This window comes from Podarcis pityusensis (genome assembly GCF_964106645.2).
Source record: "Podarcis pityusensis genome assembly, chromosome: Z".
Classification (NCBI taxonomy): Eukaryota; Metazoa; Chordata; class Lepidosauria; order Squamata; family Lacertidae; genus Podarcis; species Podarcis pityusensis.
In genome coordinates, this window is record NC_138044.1 from 12,293,188 (window position 1) to 12,308,816 (window position 15,629).

A 15,629-nucleotide genomic window follows, 5' to 3' on the forward strand; every position below is an offset into this window, starting at 1 on the left:
AGAGGTACTTTGTATCAACAATTATTATTTACAAGAGTTTATATGAAGGCAGAAAGAAGGAACAAAAATTAATAATTAAAATATGTGCTTCCTGCATGCCAGACTGTGCTTTAGATTATAAGTACTGTTCTACCATATACCTCATTATTTGTGTAAACAATAAAGTTGTGCCTCCATTATTTCATAGAAAAATATAACTTGTGGATGACAGAACAGCATTTTAGCTGGTGACCAAATTCACCCAATATTCCAGATAACTTATCAGCCTCTTTTCTTCTAGCATAGAACCTACGCCAGCAGTGCTTTAGCCCGGAAAAGGACTTTCTTTCTTCTGAACTCGCCTTTGACACTGGTCAACTAAACTTTTCTTTCAAATAGACAAGGTTTAAGCTGTCTGTGAATAAAATATCACAGGGACCCAAACCTACATAACTGAAATCTGCTGTTGTCAATACATAGTTTTTGCCTTCTGCCAAAAGAGAATAGTTTAGTTTTCGGTGGTAGCTAAAATATTAAGGACACAGAGACTTTAAGCACTTTGGCTGCTGGAGACCTCGTGCTGCCCAAGAGGTCACGGGACACTTTCAGCATTTTGTTCTTTTTAGCTCCAATACAGTCAGGGGTTGTTTACTATTAATGATTTCTCATCTCCTTGACTCCCCCACCCCCATTAGGTACAGAGTATGTGCACAAAGTTCTACTGTAACAACAAGGCATTTTTATCATCATCTTATATTAAAGAATAAGAAGTCCAACTGCTTGACAGCAGGATTGTTGTAGCATTTTTAAAGTAACTGCTATGCAAAAAGACAGACATTGCTGGATTTCCTGTACACACACAGAGGTACAGAACCTCTTTTAAAAGGCCTGCTTCTTGTTGTTTTTAAAAACTCACTGGCTTTTATATATTCCAGCATTTCTATTCTATCATGCACACAAGCAGTATGCCTTCCTTAGACATGCTTACACTTGCAGTATCTACCAGGCCTTTCAGCATGCCATGCAGTTCGGGGGAGGGAGTTTTGGAAGATCTATACAAACAACAATACGCTGAAGTCAAGTGCCACACAGATGCTAATCGCAGTTAGTGACAACTCAGATCAAATGTCTGAAAGTAGAATTTTAGCTTTGTGAGCTGAATTATGAACATTAAGATATTTATCTCTTGTGGACCCAATTGTTGAGAAGGTGGTTTTCAATCTCTCACACTTCATTCAGTGTGAAAGCACACAGCTCGACTGTCCTGTTAAGCCTTAGTTCTACAAGATGCTTTCTCTGATTAGGTACTTTCTCTTTGACATGTTGCCCCCATTTTCAGAGGCAAAGTCTCTTGCCAAAAATATCCACAGAAAATATATGTACATATATGTATTTCCCCCCTCTGTGTAAAGATGTGCATAGAACACACGTCAAGAATGTCTTCCCAACGCACATCTGAACACCCATAATTTTCCTACAAAATGTGGGAGCTCAGAGCTATTGACTGACTCCTTTCAGTTACATATAAACTGGTACTGACAAAATCAAAAATACAAGAGTGGCTCAAGAAAGTTGCTGGCTCTTTCGGTCTCTCACACAGAGGGGCCACTGGCTGTAATTGGCTTCTCCAGCCTCTTGCATTGCTTCTTTAAGAAGCAGATACTCAAAACAAGGCAGAGGAGGAGGGGAAAGAAAGCCGGATCCTTGCTTTTACTTTCCCTGACTGCAGCGAGAGGGGGAATTTACCCTGAATAGGTGATACACTACCATTTTCATTTACATTTCATTCTGCAGCAGGATTATGAATTGTTTTTTTAAAAAGCATTCCTGATTGATTACATTCGCCTCTGCCTCCCAACCCAAAGATCAGAAACAGACAAGGAGGTGATGATCAAAGATGGCTGCGGTTCCTAAAGCAGCTCTCCTAGAGCTCGCTGAGAGAAGTATATTGCAATGTTTACCTATTGGGGGGAGAGAGGGAAAGGGGTTCATTTCAAAAGCTGTGTAACTTGTGGTCTCCTACCTGTTTTCTCTTTGATTTCACAGAGGACACTGAACAAAGCAGGCTTCATTCTGTGGCAGTTCAGTGCATGCTTTCTGCAAAATAAAAGATTTTTTAAAAGGTATTAGCACAAGCCTGGCATCTTAATGCAAAGGAGGGGAAAATAATTTTTAACTGAAGTCTTTACATGTTACTCTTTGCATTCTGATCTATGCAAAGGAATAACTAAAGTTGACAAGGAATAAGGGTATAGCTTTTGATGGGGAAGGCTGAAGCTAGGCTCAAGAGGGCAACAGGAGTGATCCCAATGTGGACAGAGTACCTACGTTAAGGAGAAAGGTAAGGATGTTTGAACTTAATCACCATAGGTACAAACTGAGTTGGGGGTGGGTGGCAAGAGGGTCAACTGCCTTCTCCTTCATCAGGAAGTGAAGACTAAGTGACAAGAAGAAAACCCAGCCAACCCCAGCCGCCCTGTCTGCCACTTACAGCCAGGAAGAGAAACCGAAGAAGTTTTTGTTTTGTTTCATTTTAAAATTATCGTTGTTGTTTTTAAAAAACAAAACCCCAGAAACCTGATGCGAAAATTTCCTTCCATTTCTTCTCATGCATAAATCACAGCTTGTCAAAGCTTTCCAATTTGCTATATCATCATCACTGATTTATGAAGAGAGGGGATTTCCAGAGTTCAACTATATGCTTTGTTTTGTATTTACTGCAATTTATATTAAAAATAATAATTTCTTTTAAGGAAAAAAAAGGAGGGGAGGAACTGTTTCTCCCAATCTCTTGCACCCTGTAATATTTCCTCACTCTTTTAATTTTTAAATCAATCTAACTCCAGAGAAACACCAATTTGGGGGTTGTGCAGCGCACTACAAAGTTCACACTTCTTTGAAAGAAAACGCAAACCCTCCAAGATGAGAACAGCATGGGATGGCAGGCCGATTCTACCCCCACCCCTTAAATGAGGGCATCATCCTAATAAAGGAAAGGTTATCAGCAACAGCCCAGCTCCAAGCATTAGTGCAATAAGACAGATTTTGGGGTGGGGGGTGGGAGGAAGGAATCTTTGCACATGTATATTGTGCTTCTTTTCTCTCTCCCTTATTCAGACCAACTCTGGCTGTTGCCCCTGGTCTGTGCCCCCCCCCCCCGCGCATTTCTCCTCTAGTATTAAAAGGGTTGTCTTAATTGCAAGAATATTTGGTCCCAGCAGGAGACAGCAAGGAGCGAAACAACAACAAAAAGCGCCACGCATATAAACACACACACGAGCGCACCATACATACACACGCACGCGCGCACATGCACACATACACACACACACACAAATATATACACAACATTGGGATTTTTTGTTTTAATGAGACCAACTTTGCTTGCGCCTCATCCAAGCTCTGGTCCGTGATGGTCATAATCTGGTGGAGGATGTCTCCTATGTCTTGCTTGCGGCCATCGCCGTCGGCCCCTTCGTGTCCGTGGGGAGGAGGCAGAGCCATGCCCCCCTGTACCGAGTGGCCAGCCAGGTTCACGCCGGCGAGAGTCTGCAACATCCTGGACTGCTCATCCATGCCTCCTACCGCAGCCCAATCAATGCACTTGGAGAGGCGGCAACGGAGGCAGCAGAAGAAGAAACGGCACGCCGGAGAAGGAGGAGGCGAAGGAGGAGGGAGGGGGGGGAAAGAAGCGCTTCACGATAAGGTGGTTTTGTGCTTGGAAGATTGGGGGGGGGGGAGAGAAAATGCAAGTAAATCTCTTGTTCTTGTAATGAATTTCAGTTCCTGCTCCTGAGAGAAGGGGGGATCAGTGTTTGATATTTGACCGGATCTCCGTTGTTTATTCCACTCTCTCTTCTGCTTTCCAGAGCAGTAAATCACTCTCTTCTTTAGTTACAATCTTCTTTCATCACAATATTTGTGGTTCGGATAAACGGCCTTGATAAGGTGTCTGAAGTTTTCTTTCCTTTGGTACAAATCTTCACCCAAAGGCTTTATTATTTCCTTTAAGGGGGAAGGGGGGAAAGAAAAAAAAGTTAGTTGCTCGTCTATGTCTTTTCTCTTACTTGTCTTTGTTTTTTTTTCCTCCTTTGAAAACCCTTTTCTTGGAAACAGAGAGGACGAAAATTTTGTAAAAATGCAGCAAGGGGGGGGGAAGAAAAAAGAGGGGAACGGGATAAAACTTACTTTCAAATCCTTAAAGTTACGAGTGTGACACACGGTAGGGGATTTTAAAAATCACAATAAACCAAGCAGACACCCCCGGCCCCTAATTGCAACGTTTAAAAAAAAAAGAAGAAAAAGTAGACAAGAAAATGCAGCCGGTGGGAGGGAAAAATGATTGTCCTTTCCCCGTCTCGGAAAAAAACACACACACATACATAACAAACGATCCCAATGTCTGTCTTGTCTGTGCAACGGATAGATAAAATAGCAGCAAAAAAGTTTCAACTTGTGCAAAAGAAAAGAGCGGATGTTGGGTTTTTTTAAAAAAGGGGGGAGAAGTAAAGAAAAAAATTAATTACACACTCTCTGCAAAGCAATGTGCAAAAATATCCGCCAGCTGGAATTTATGAGCCCAGCAGCTCAGTGACTGTGTGTGTTTTATGTTGTTTGATGGCCGCTTTGGTGAGGGATTGACAGTCTGCCAATGCCACTCACTCACCCTGCAGACGTGTCACCCTGTGAAGGAGGAGAGAAGCAGAGAGAGACTAGAGGGGACGTGGGAGCCAGCCGGAGCCACGCCCCCTTCCCCAGACTCCCCCTTCCTCCTCTAGGCAGCTGCTCCAAAGCCCCTCCCCATTGATACTTACACTACAAGAGCCCGCCCCCTCGGAACTCCTGGCTACTATAGATTCAGAACCAGCCCCCGCTCCAAATGTTTCGGCGATAGTTTCATTACGGTATCCACAAGCGCAGCTGATATTTTACAGGCTAATCTCCCACAATTTTTCTTTAAACTAAGAAGCCCTGCTGATTTCAATAGGATTTAACTCACAGCGCCTAGGATGGCAGCCTCAGCATCCCTCCCCGGACTCCATCTCCGTTGGCATTTTCTGTGTCTGCAAGCATCTCTCCTTAGTTCTTCCTAGAGCACCCCTTACTGGTATTGCCACAACCCCCACAAAACACCGTTCGAATCATGGGTAAGGCAGAGGCAGCCTAAATGCAACTGGCAACCCCGCGTCCAGACTTCTGCCAATTTTAACCAATGTTCCCCTTTTAGTAGATGGGCGGGGCGGGTGCAACTAGCACGGAAAGAGAGGTCAGGGCCCCTTATTCCACTCAGGTAGTTGGAGGACTGCACACACCAGTTCTACCTGTACTTGGGGGGGGGGTTTACTTTCCTATCATGCTGCATTTCCACTAACAACTCACTGATAACCAGAAATACGTCAGGTGAAGAGATTTCTTCACCCATTCACCCTTCTCTCTCAGCAAGCAGGTAAATGTAGCAATGGGGGAAAGCTTCACCAGGTGCACTTCTGGTGGTGGCCATGGAGGAGCCCTCATTCCTCCACCTCAGCTCCTTTCATTTTTTGACCCTCAGTTTCCTAGAACACCCCCTCAGCGTTCCATGCCAGTCCTTACTATTTCTTGCCACCCCCTCCTCAATTTCCTGGACGACCCCCTCATTTTTCCACCCTAGCCCCTATCATTTCTTGACCATCCCTCAGTTTCCTGAAAACTCACCTCTTCCACCAAAGACCGTTATTTCTTGACACCCCCCCACTCAATTTTCATCCTTTCAGCCCTAATCCCTGTATTTCCACCTCTCGCCTAGTCCCTGCCATCAGTTGACCCTTCCTCAGCATATGACTCTCTAGCCTTAGCTTTCTAGGCTCTTAATTCCTGCCTTTCAAACTCTCCCCTCAGAAGCTGCCCCCGACCCACATCCCAGGCCCCGCCCTCCTTTACCCGCCCTCAGCCGTGCCTCGAGCGTCGCTCTTTTCGTCCTGCCCCTTAGGGGGCGCGGCTAATAACGTCTAACTCTTGAGGTTGTCTTGTTACCAAGGGGCGGGAAGGGAAAGAGGCGGGTGGAAAAGGAGGCGTGTCACGAACAGTTTTAGGAGGAGGCGGTGGGAGATACGTCACGCCCCTCCAGTTAGCTGGGGGCGGGGCCTAGACAAACAAAAACAAATAATATCACAAACACACACACAGAGACAGAACGTAAAAGAACCCCCACATAAAAGACCCAGATGTGCCGCGGACCAATCAGGGCGCGGGGAGGGTGACTCTTAGCCAATCAGATGTGATTGTGGTGAAAGTAGGGAAGAAAAAGCTGCCTACGTCCTTCACCCCTCCTACGCAGAAACACACGCTCTCCCCGCCCCTCTTCGCTGAGGAACTTGTGATTGGCGCGTTCGAACGGGCACGTGACGCGGCGCGAAGAAAGGGGGTTAAAAGAAAGCAGCGCTGCCCCGGCCTTTGATGATCACCATGGCAACGGCTGGCCTTCTGGGAGGTGTCAGCATAGGTAAAGGCCCGGTTAGTTGGGCCGCGGCGCATCTCCCCCGCGACGCGCCGTTGTTCGCCTTAGCAACATTCAAACACCCTCCCTTCCCTTTGCCAGCTTTCTCTTCTTTGTGCACCTCCAGCCTAGGCGTGCTTACTCTAACTCGCTGTGCCCCTTGGGGCAAGCTGCCTTGCTAATATATTCAGTCTTGCAGGCTTCATCTCCCCGCTCAGGAAACTTAATGCAAGTCCGAAAATTTGTCCCGCTTGCATGAGAGGCGTTTTAAGTCCAGCCTAGGCATGCTTCCTCGGAAGCAATACTGTACCGGCTTTCCTACTTTATTCTGCACCACTTCTTACTCCCAAGTAAGTGTGCTCAGAATCGCAGCCTAACAACAAGCATGCTTACTCAGAGGCACCACTTGCTTTTATTCAACTAGGCTTGCTTCCAGAAAAATGCAAATAACTGAATGCTGGACAGCACTATCCTATCTGGTTTACTGCAGAAATTGCATCTGCAAGACGTCTCAAGCAGTTTAGGGCATTGGTCAAAGAGAAGTGCAACAATAAAAACATACTACAATAAATAAAAACACAATAAGCTTAAGAAAAAACTAATGTAAAAAACCCAATCAGCTAGCATTCCATATACAGCACAGAATTAAGCAGCCATCATATTTATTTAGATCATTTATATGCCACTGAATACATTAAGAAATCTCTAAGCAGTGTCCAAAAGAAACCTAAAGCAGCAGCAACAAGAGTTAAAATACACAATTAAACCATTAATGCAATACCGTAAATATATACTGGCATTAGTTCTTTCTGACAGCTTCTCTCAACCAGGGCCTAAACAAACACACAGTTCACTTTCTCAGTGAAAGTGCTGTCATTATTCTAGTTCCTCTGGCTTGGCTTGATTTTATTGTCAGGCACCAAGGTTTACTGGTGCTTCTTCAGGCTGGCCACAATTGTGTCCCATTCAGCACAAGTCAGCTACACTGCACACACTCAGTTCCAGGCTACAGCAGATTTGTTTAGTGCAGAACTAAAATTCATGTTTTTGGCATGGGAAGCTAAAATATATACAAGTTTTTCAAGTTATGTGATCAGGAAGAATATGTATAGAGTCTGAGAGAAATATAAGAACCTGCTGTAAAGGAAAACACCCCTATGGTTATCACCAATGGAAGCTATTACAATCAAGAGAATTAACATGGACAGACAGTGGGCAACCTATAGAGACTTACTGGACCTCTCAGGGAGGGAACCCAGATTGAAACCAATGGAAGAAATAAGAAACCAAGAAACAGACTGATTACAGTACCACCAATTGTATGATATGTTTAAACTAGGTAAGAAAAACAGATTTCTGGACAAAAGCTCACAATTTGAAAGAGATTTATTAGAGAATAATGAAAAACTATTGTCTAAACTCCTATTATTGGAGTGGGAAACAAAAGATGAGCAGGTAAAGCTTCAAAGATCCATAAAATGAAAGCGATAAACAATGTACTGCAGTCACACAATCAATCAATCAGTAGCTGAACTGGGTTTCACACAGTCACAAAAAAAGAGAGCCACAAATACAAAAACGCAAAATAAATAGCAAAAACAGACAGACCTCAGTGTGGCACTCAAATCGGAAGTGTAACACTCAAAACGGAGCATGTTTGGCTTCCGAAAAAAGTTCACAAACTGGAACACTTCTGGGTTTGCAGTGTTTGGGTTCCAAGTTGTTTGAGTACCAAGGTGTTTGAGAACCAAGGTACCACTGTATTTAAAGAGAAGTGGGAATTTTTTTGTGAGTAGAAAATAATTATTCACAGTTGCAAACGCTGGCAGTATTAAGGTAAATTAAACAGTATAACATATTTAAAAGGGATGTAAAATGGGGGGGAACTGAAATAGATTAATATACATAGGGTTTCCCCAGACATATCCAGAGTACTGCAGTTGGCAGCAGGGTCTGGGTGGAAATCAGGGAAAAATGGACGCACTCAAAAACTTTTCTTTCTGGATTTTCACTGTTTGAAATATGGCAACCCTACGATATACAAGAATATCCAGAAATTATGGGTAAATCAAAAGAACCTTGGAAGGTAAAGGAGGGAAGTCATTGAATGTATGGGTATAATGAAAGATATTAATGTGGAAATGTAAAATCTGAAAACTTTAATAAAAAATATTTTTAAAAAAAGAAATCATAACTAAGACCACCAATCTTTCCAGAGGGATTTGAAACAAGAACTTAAAAGGTCTGGAAGAAGTTTGAACCTGGTGCCAGAAAAAACAACAACCAATAGAGGTACAGGCTGTGAGCTTTTTTACGTAAAGTATTCTGGGCCTAGGGAGCCACCACCAAAAGTATCCTCTTGCTTGTGGCTACCCTTAGCATGTTTGGGATTGCAATACTATAATACGACAGTATTGACAAGCTTGCTGAACTCTGTGGCACTTCTGAGTAAAAAAAGGAATAGGATTTCATGGTTGGAAATCATGAAAGCACCATTCAGCAAATGTGAGGTTTGCTATCTGAGCAAATATGCTCACTATTAGAGTGTAATCCAATAACACTGGAGTACGGTAATTTAAACTGAATGTTCATCATAGGCATCAAAGCATCATCTTCCCTGTGAACAGAAGAATGGTATGGATTGCCTTTAAAAAAATAGCAACATTAAAGGGCACTTTGGAGCTAAGCTATGTTGTAGAGCTGCTGTGATATGCACAAATATGGGGGTTCTATAAGGATTCCAGCTTTTTTCTGAAACTGTTCCTGTTCCTTTAAAAGCTACACAGCTAGCAGAAGTAAAATACTGTATAGTATTTTGTTGGAGGGAAGTCCTACTGAAGTCCGTGAGGCTTCTTAATGCAGCTCAGATCCGTAGTTTGGAGGAAGTCAGATCTAATTCTTGAGCTTTACAAGAGAAAACATGTTTAGCCTCAGATCTTTAAATCCATCCCCCATTAAAACTAGTGCTTAACTGTGGCTGGATCGTGAGGGTAGGATCTTATGCATAGGTGAAAAGGGTCTATTTGTTACACTTTTTAATTAGATTATAAATCCATATTTTAACTATTTTCTTTAAGGTAAATATCTTAATTGTCCCTATTGATTCAAGAAAGCCTAGGTAATATATAGGACAGCAGTGAGTACTTAAGGTACGTAGTAGTCAAGCCAAGGTAAAGATCAGCACCTTGGAGATTTAATCGAAGGGCTACAACCCAGCAAGCACTGCTGTTGAATCACTTCCATTAATTAATTTCAGTGGGATTTATACAGGACAGGAACCCTGCATATGCCTTTTAACGAAATCAGTAGAGGAATGCACAGAGGCAGTCTTTGCCAGAGCACATTCATTTTGTAACAGAAGTTGTTTTCATGATGTCAGGATTTAAGGTGTCAGGATTTAAGACATATTAAAACTTATGAGATTCACCCTCAATGTACAAAAGTTGCCAAGTTCCAATCATACCTGACAATCCTTTGGGTTACATTTTTCTTTTCACCAAGTGACTTCAAGACAGATCACATACACATTTTTTTTAAAAACCTGCCTGCCATATAAAATTTATTTTGTGGTGACTATAATGGCATGGCATGCTGTACTGTAAGTATTTATGAAAATATTTTATATGAACATTCTGTTTACCATTATTTATTAATGCCACATTTAAAAATATTACGCTGAAAATTTATTCCAATGTGTATTAGTAAATAAATTATGCTTGTAATTTCTAATGCATTTTTAATTATAAATTTATCCATGTCTGCCTTTATTTATGATTGCAATGTCCCTATTGCAGTGCTGCATATATAATTGGAGACACTCTTAATTAAGCATCCTTGGACATTGCATATGACAAAATGTTCTGAGTGTGTGATTATTTTTGTTTTTGAAAGGGTATCCAATAACTGGAATCAACAACTATTCTCTTACCTGTTGCCAACTACTAAGGAAACAGGAGACAAGCACTGTTGTCCTATGCATCTTAATTCAAAAGTGAAAGCTCTGTTTTCAGCGGGATTTACTCCCTAATGAATCATATTAAGACTATAGCCTAAAAACAGCATTAAAACTGGCTAAAATCCTAAAGCACATTTACCTGGGACTAAGTCATGTTGAAATCAGTTAGACATGTGTAGGATCGCAGACAGGAATGTGATAGTTATAATGTATGGTAAATCAATTTATCTCTAGCTAGAGCAGGGGTTGGGAACCTGTCGTCCTCTCTAGATGCTGCTGGTCTACAACTCTCATAATTCCTGACCATTGGTCATGCTGGCTGGGGCTTTTGGTAGTCCAGCAGTAACTGCAGGTTCTCCATTTCTGAAATAGGCCTTTATCCAGAAATTTTGTATTTGTGTTTTACAGGAAGTACCGGTACATACTAAGATAGGAGCACACAGAATTACAAGCAGTCTGATATGACTCTGCTTAGTTATTTAAATACTTTTTGAAAGTGTTTGACAATGAAATAAACTACCTCATAAAGTGGTAAACTCTCCTTTATTGGAGGTTTCTAAGCAGAGTTGATGGCCTTCTGTCATAGACTCTTTGGTTGCGATTCCTGCATGGCAAGGTTAGACTAGATGATCCCAGGAGTCCCTTCCAACTCTACAATTCTATGATTCTGTAACTATACACTTTATAAACTAGCACCAGGTGCTAGTGAGAGCCAGTGTGGTGTAGTGGTTAAGAGTGGTGGACTCCTTATCTGGTGATCCGGGTTTGCATCCCCGCTCCTCCACATGCAGCTGCTGGGTGACCTTGGGCTAGTCACGTTTCCCTGAAGTCTCTCAGCCCCACTCACCTCACAGAGTGTTCGTTGTGGGGGAGGAAGAGAAAGGAGAATGTTAGCCGCTTTGAGACTCCTTCGGGTAGTGATAAAGCAGGATATCAAATCCAAACTCTTTTTCTTCTTATTATTATCAATTATTTGACTACTTTTGCACTCGTACGGCGGTACAATGATTGTAGGTTTACTTCTCACTGAATAAAGGAGCAGCCAGCATGTTCTTTCCCTTTGAACTGCATAAGTAGAAGGGAAAGCATTGCTTGCATTTAAAATAAAGTGGAGACTCAGGAAAGGGAGAGGGGGGCACCAGTGCAGTGAACTTTAGAGTACTGGACTAAGGCCCTGAAGACCTTACTTCAAACCCTCATTCATTCACAAAGCTCACTGGGTAACTTTGGGCCAGTACAGTGGTACCTCGGTTTAAGAACAGTCCTGCTTACAAACTATTCGGTTCACGAACTCTGCAAAATCGGAAGTAGTGTTCTGGTTTGCGAAGTTTACCTCAGTTTACAAATGGAAACTGAATGGTGGAAGGGCACTGGCGGCGGTAGGCCTTATTAGGGAAAGCATGCCTTGGTTTAAGAACGGATTCGGTTTAAGAACAGATTTCAGAAACAGATTTAGTTCGTAAACCGAGGTACCACTGTATCTGTCTTTCAGCCTCAACTACTTACCATGGTTGTTTTGAGGATTAAATAGCGAAGAAAACATACATGCTGTATGGCATTCCATGGAAGAAAAGCTACATATAAAAAAGTAGTAGAATTAATTCAGCTCTAATATATTCTGAGAAGTAGGGCTCTTGCATCCTTAATAGCTTTGCAGCAAAGCGAACTTTCTCAGGTGGTGTTCTCATACGCGAAGGGAAACATATGTTCGGTACCTGTACTTCTGTAGTGCTTAGTATGGCGTGTAGAAAGAATCCAGTGCCATTACACATCACATGAATAAAGCTTAATATTGGAATAAGAAGTGCAGGGTTCTAGCCTCTCCAGAAAGCCATGCCCCTCTGACCTTGCTTTAATGTCCCAAGATTCGATTGGCTAGTTGTGGTGACTCGTGTCGTGTAAAGACATGCACTTTGCACATGCTCAAAAGGAGTTCTTGTTACCTGTAAGAAAACCATAAGCCCCGGAAAGCAAGCTTATTTTCTGAGACCTGCTCTGATTGCTCGCAGAATAACCCAGGTCCCATTTCCTTCATTACGAGTCAAAGAACCATACATAGCGTGGCCGGAAAACAGGGAGGGTGGGAAGCTAGTGAAGTGCGGGAGCGCGCTAGGACCCAGCCCTCCAGAGGCAAGAGTTTTTCGGCGCATACGCAGGACACGGTCTGTTCTGTATCTCTGTCTCTGTCTCTTCTGGATTCCTACCCCTCCTTCCTCACCCGATGATGATGAAGAGCATGCGTAGAGAACTCGGCGGGCGGCCGGCCTCGCTTTCCCTTAGTTCCTGTCACTTCCGAATGGAGGAGCCACCGCTTCCGGGTTAGGGCGTCTGTTACTGACTCTTGGCGTCAGAGGCGTCTCCTGTGGCCCCGGAAGCGGCTGCTCCGTCTCCTGGCGGAGCCCCCACCCTCCGCGCCCCTCACACCCTCCGCCCTCTTCCTCTGCGGGGGCAGTAGGACGAGGGACTCAGCCCCGAGGGAAGGGAGCGGCGGCGCCCGCCAGGCCCGTAAGTGGGGAGCGGGGTCCCGGGGTCCGGTCTCAGTGCCCCTCACAAGATTCCCCTTTCCCTTCGCAGGGGGACCCAGGAGTCCTGGCTACCAGTCCCGCCCACTCTCCCACCTGTGCGCCGCCCCTTCGGAGGGAGCCCAGGTGTCGGCGCTGAGGTGTCGGGTCCAGTGCCTCCTGTTCCTCTCGCCCGCTCTCCCCGCCGGGTTGTCACTGGTCAAGGATGTGGTCCCAGCCTTTGCAACCTCCGTGGCACCAGCCCGGGTCTGCTGCTTTCCGGCAACTTTCTGCTGGGATTTAAAACGACGTGCAGTTTTAAACAAACAGCACAATCTCCCATAGGTGTACGCCTTAAATCAGGTCAGGCTGTTCGTCCGTCGAGCTCAGTGTTGTCTCCTCTGGCTGGCAGCAGCTCTATGGAGGGTCCCTGTCAGTGGTCTTTGCCACCACTCGACTCGTGACAGGAGATGTCGGAGATTGAACCTGCAGCGTTTTGTTAGGCGGTGCACGTAGCTCTGCCTCTGAGCTGTGTTTGTCAAATTGGGTATCCTCCAGATGTTGTTGGACTTGGAACCCTCGACATCCTTGACCATTGGTCATGTTGGCTGGGGATGATAGGAGTTGGAGTTCAGCAGGATCTGGAGGGCACTGTGTTCACCATTGATCTGTAAGCACTTAAGGGGAGCCCTACTGGATTGCATCCAGTGCCCATCTGGTCAAGCTTTCCATTGTGTTTTCACTTAGGCTGCAGTTGTGTACCCATTTACTTGTGAGTAAGCCCTGTGGAACTCCATGGAGCTTCTGGGTGGGCATGTGTAGGGTTGTGCTGTCACTCCCCCCCCCCTTACTTTTTTTGGCTAAACCAAGAAATCTTTTGTAGATAATCTAAATTTAGAATATTGAAGATGGGATTTAATCCATACAAGACACTGACTCCATTAGCAGGTGGTTCCTCAGTCTCAGTTCAGCTGGAACCAGGAGGGGGGGTGTTGCACCCCATCTGAAGGATCAAGGATTGTTGCCAAATAAGTTCTACTCAATTGAAATTAATAAATCCTAGTTAACAATGTTCGTTATTTTCACTAGATCTACTGGAGTTGGATCAATTGCTGTTAAGCGGTCTCATGGTATAGAGTCGCATGGTACTTTTTATCTGCTTAGGTAACCCAGTTACACCCCTAATTGGATTTGGAGGACTTGGCATCAGTAATCTGTGCTCTGATATTTTAAAATTATTTATTAGGGTTGTTAAATATCAGGTGGGAATTTGTGTTGTGTTTGCAAGGGTGCTTGAAGAGAAGATATAGCTGTTAGCTGCTTTGTTGTGAAAATTATGTAGTTTAGAATTGGTATTTGCTTTATTATGTGCTGTTTATATATTTTAAACTGTAAATTATTATTGCACTTATATCCCAGCTATGCCCTGTTTCCATGGTTGGAGGCTATATGCTACTGAGTAACAGTTATTGGAAACCACATGTGGGGAATGTGCTTCCCGTAGGCATCTGATTGGCCACTATGAGAACAAGATGCTGGCTTAGATGGGCCTTTGGCCTGATAAATCAGGGCTCTTCTTGCGTCCACAAAAACATTGTGCTCAAAGTACATGCAAATAAATTGCTTTGCCATTGACCTATGATCTTTCCTCTCTACATAAGCAGAGGGATGGCATTTTGGAAGGGTGTACAGAGACATACTGCACTGTGTATTTCCTGTTCTTAAGGCTCAGGGCACCCTGTGTTGTATCCAACTAAGTTATACTCAGAGAAGACCCACTGAAATGAATGCACTGAAGTTAGACATGTCCATCAATTTCAGTGGGTCTACTCTGAGCAGGACTAACGTTAGATACAGTTGTATGGTCAACTGCAGTGCCTTCTGTTGCCTTCTGCTCCTAGAGAGGCTATTTGCATAGGAGGAGGAAAAATTGGTGGTTAAACCTGCACTCTACCACTAGCTCCTAATTCACACAGTCCTGCCTCTTCATCTGCACAACACCTTTCTGGAGTTTTATTTCTGTTCACATTCAAGTGTGACAGAACATTGGGAGCTGGCTGCGCACCCCTTACCCACATCAGAAAGTAAGTAGGTAACACGCAATAATAAAATAGCCAGGAGATTATGGCACCGGGTCAAGTCTCCACTGAGTCTTCTGTGTGAGGAGGAGCTCTAATTATCAAATTACCCTGATAAAAAGGCTCAACCATGAAAATAACTGCCAACTTTTATCAGTAAAAGACTCCGGGAGCTGTCAGGTGGACTTTCAAATCTCCCCTCCCTTTTGAAGCTACTTACATCAAGTTAAAACTCCCCCATTGCAAAGCCCTTGAATCTCGCCTTCAATTTGCCCATCCCTGTTTTTAACACATGACAGTCTCCACTCTCTGTGTTAGGAGCCTGTGATGGGACTTTTTGCTTTGAAGGAGGAAAGAGGCTCACGGCAACGGCTGGCCCACTGCCCAGTGTTCGGGACCAGACTCTCCTGTTGCATGCTCCTGAAACCACAGGGTCAACTGGCAGCTGTGATAAAAGTTGCAAGGGGCGTTCATGTTAGTACAAGCTCGGTACATGGAAAAGCACTTCTGCAAAGGAATTAAGCACATGTTTTGTGTGTTGGTTGTCACACATATATTTCAATTAATGCTTGCTTGGAAAAGGTAGCAAATAAAGGCTTACCAGTATTTGTGATACCAGTGGAAACATACCCACAAGGCCT

General features: G+C 43.8%; 2 protein-coding genes across 21 annotated transcripts in view; one reads left to right on the forward strand and one right to left on the reverse strand.

The window, feature by feature from the left end:
- PBX3 (PBX homeobox 3) overlaps positions 1-13,247 on the reverse strand; it is a 241,853-nt gene extending 228,606 nt beyond the window's left edge. For 2 of the 9 annotated variants that reach the window (XM_080989652.1, XM_080989642.1), the window contains exons 1-3: positions 4,168-4,628; positions 3,359-3,984; positions 2,003-2,076 (exon numbers count right to left, since the gene is read on the reverse strand). In XM_080989652.1, coding sequence (XP_080845778.1) covers positions 2,003-2,076; positions 3,359-3,555 — 271 coding nt within the window. In that variant the 5' untranslated portion in view covers positions 3,556-3,984; positions 4,168-4,628. Of the gene's footprint in view, positions 1-2,002; positions 2,077-3,358; positions 3,985-4,167; positions 4,629-4,793; positions 4,818-4,978; positions 5,588-5,673; positions 5,874-5,898; positions 6,018-12,627; positions 12,647-13,027 lie in introns of those variants that run through there. The other 7 variants (XM_080989646.1, XM_080989650.1, XM_080989649.1 and 4 more) reach the window with 7 other exon arrangements.
- MAPKAP1 (MAPK associated protein 1) overlaps positions 12,743-15,629 on the forward strand; it is a 181,462-nt gene continuing 178,575 nt past the window's right edge. For 5 of the 12 annotated variants that reach the window (XR_013981354.1, XM_080989593.1, XM_080989604.1 and 2 more), the window contains exon 1: positions 12,745-12,914. The gene's annotated coding sequence lies outside the window, so the exon portion shown is untranslated. Of the gene's footprint in view, positions 12,915-15,629 lie in introns of all 12 variants that reach the window. The other 7 variants (XM_080989602.1, XM_080989601.1, XM_080989597.1 and 4 more) reach the window with 5 other exon arrangements.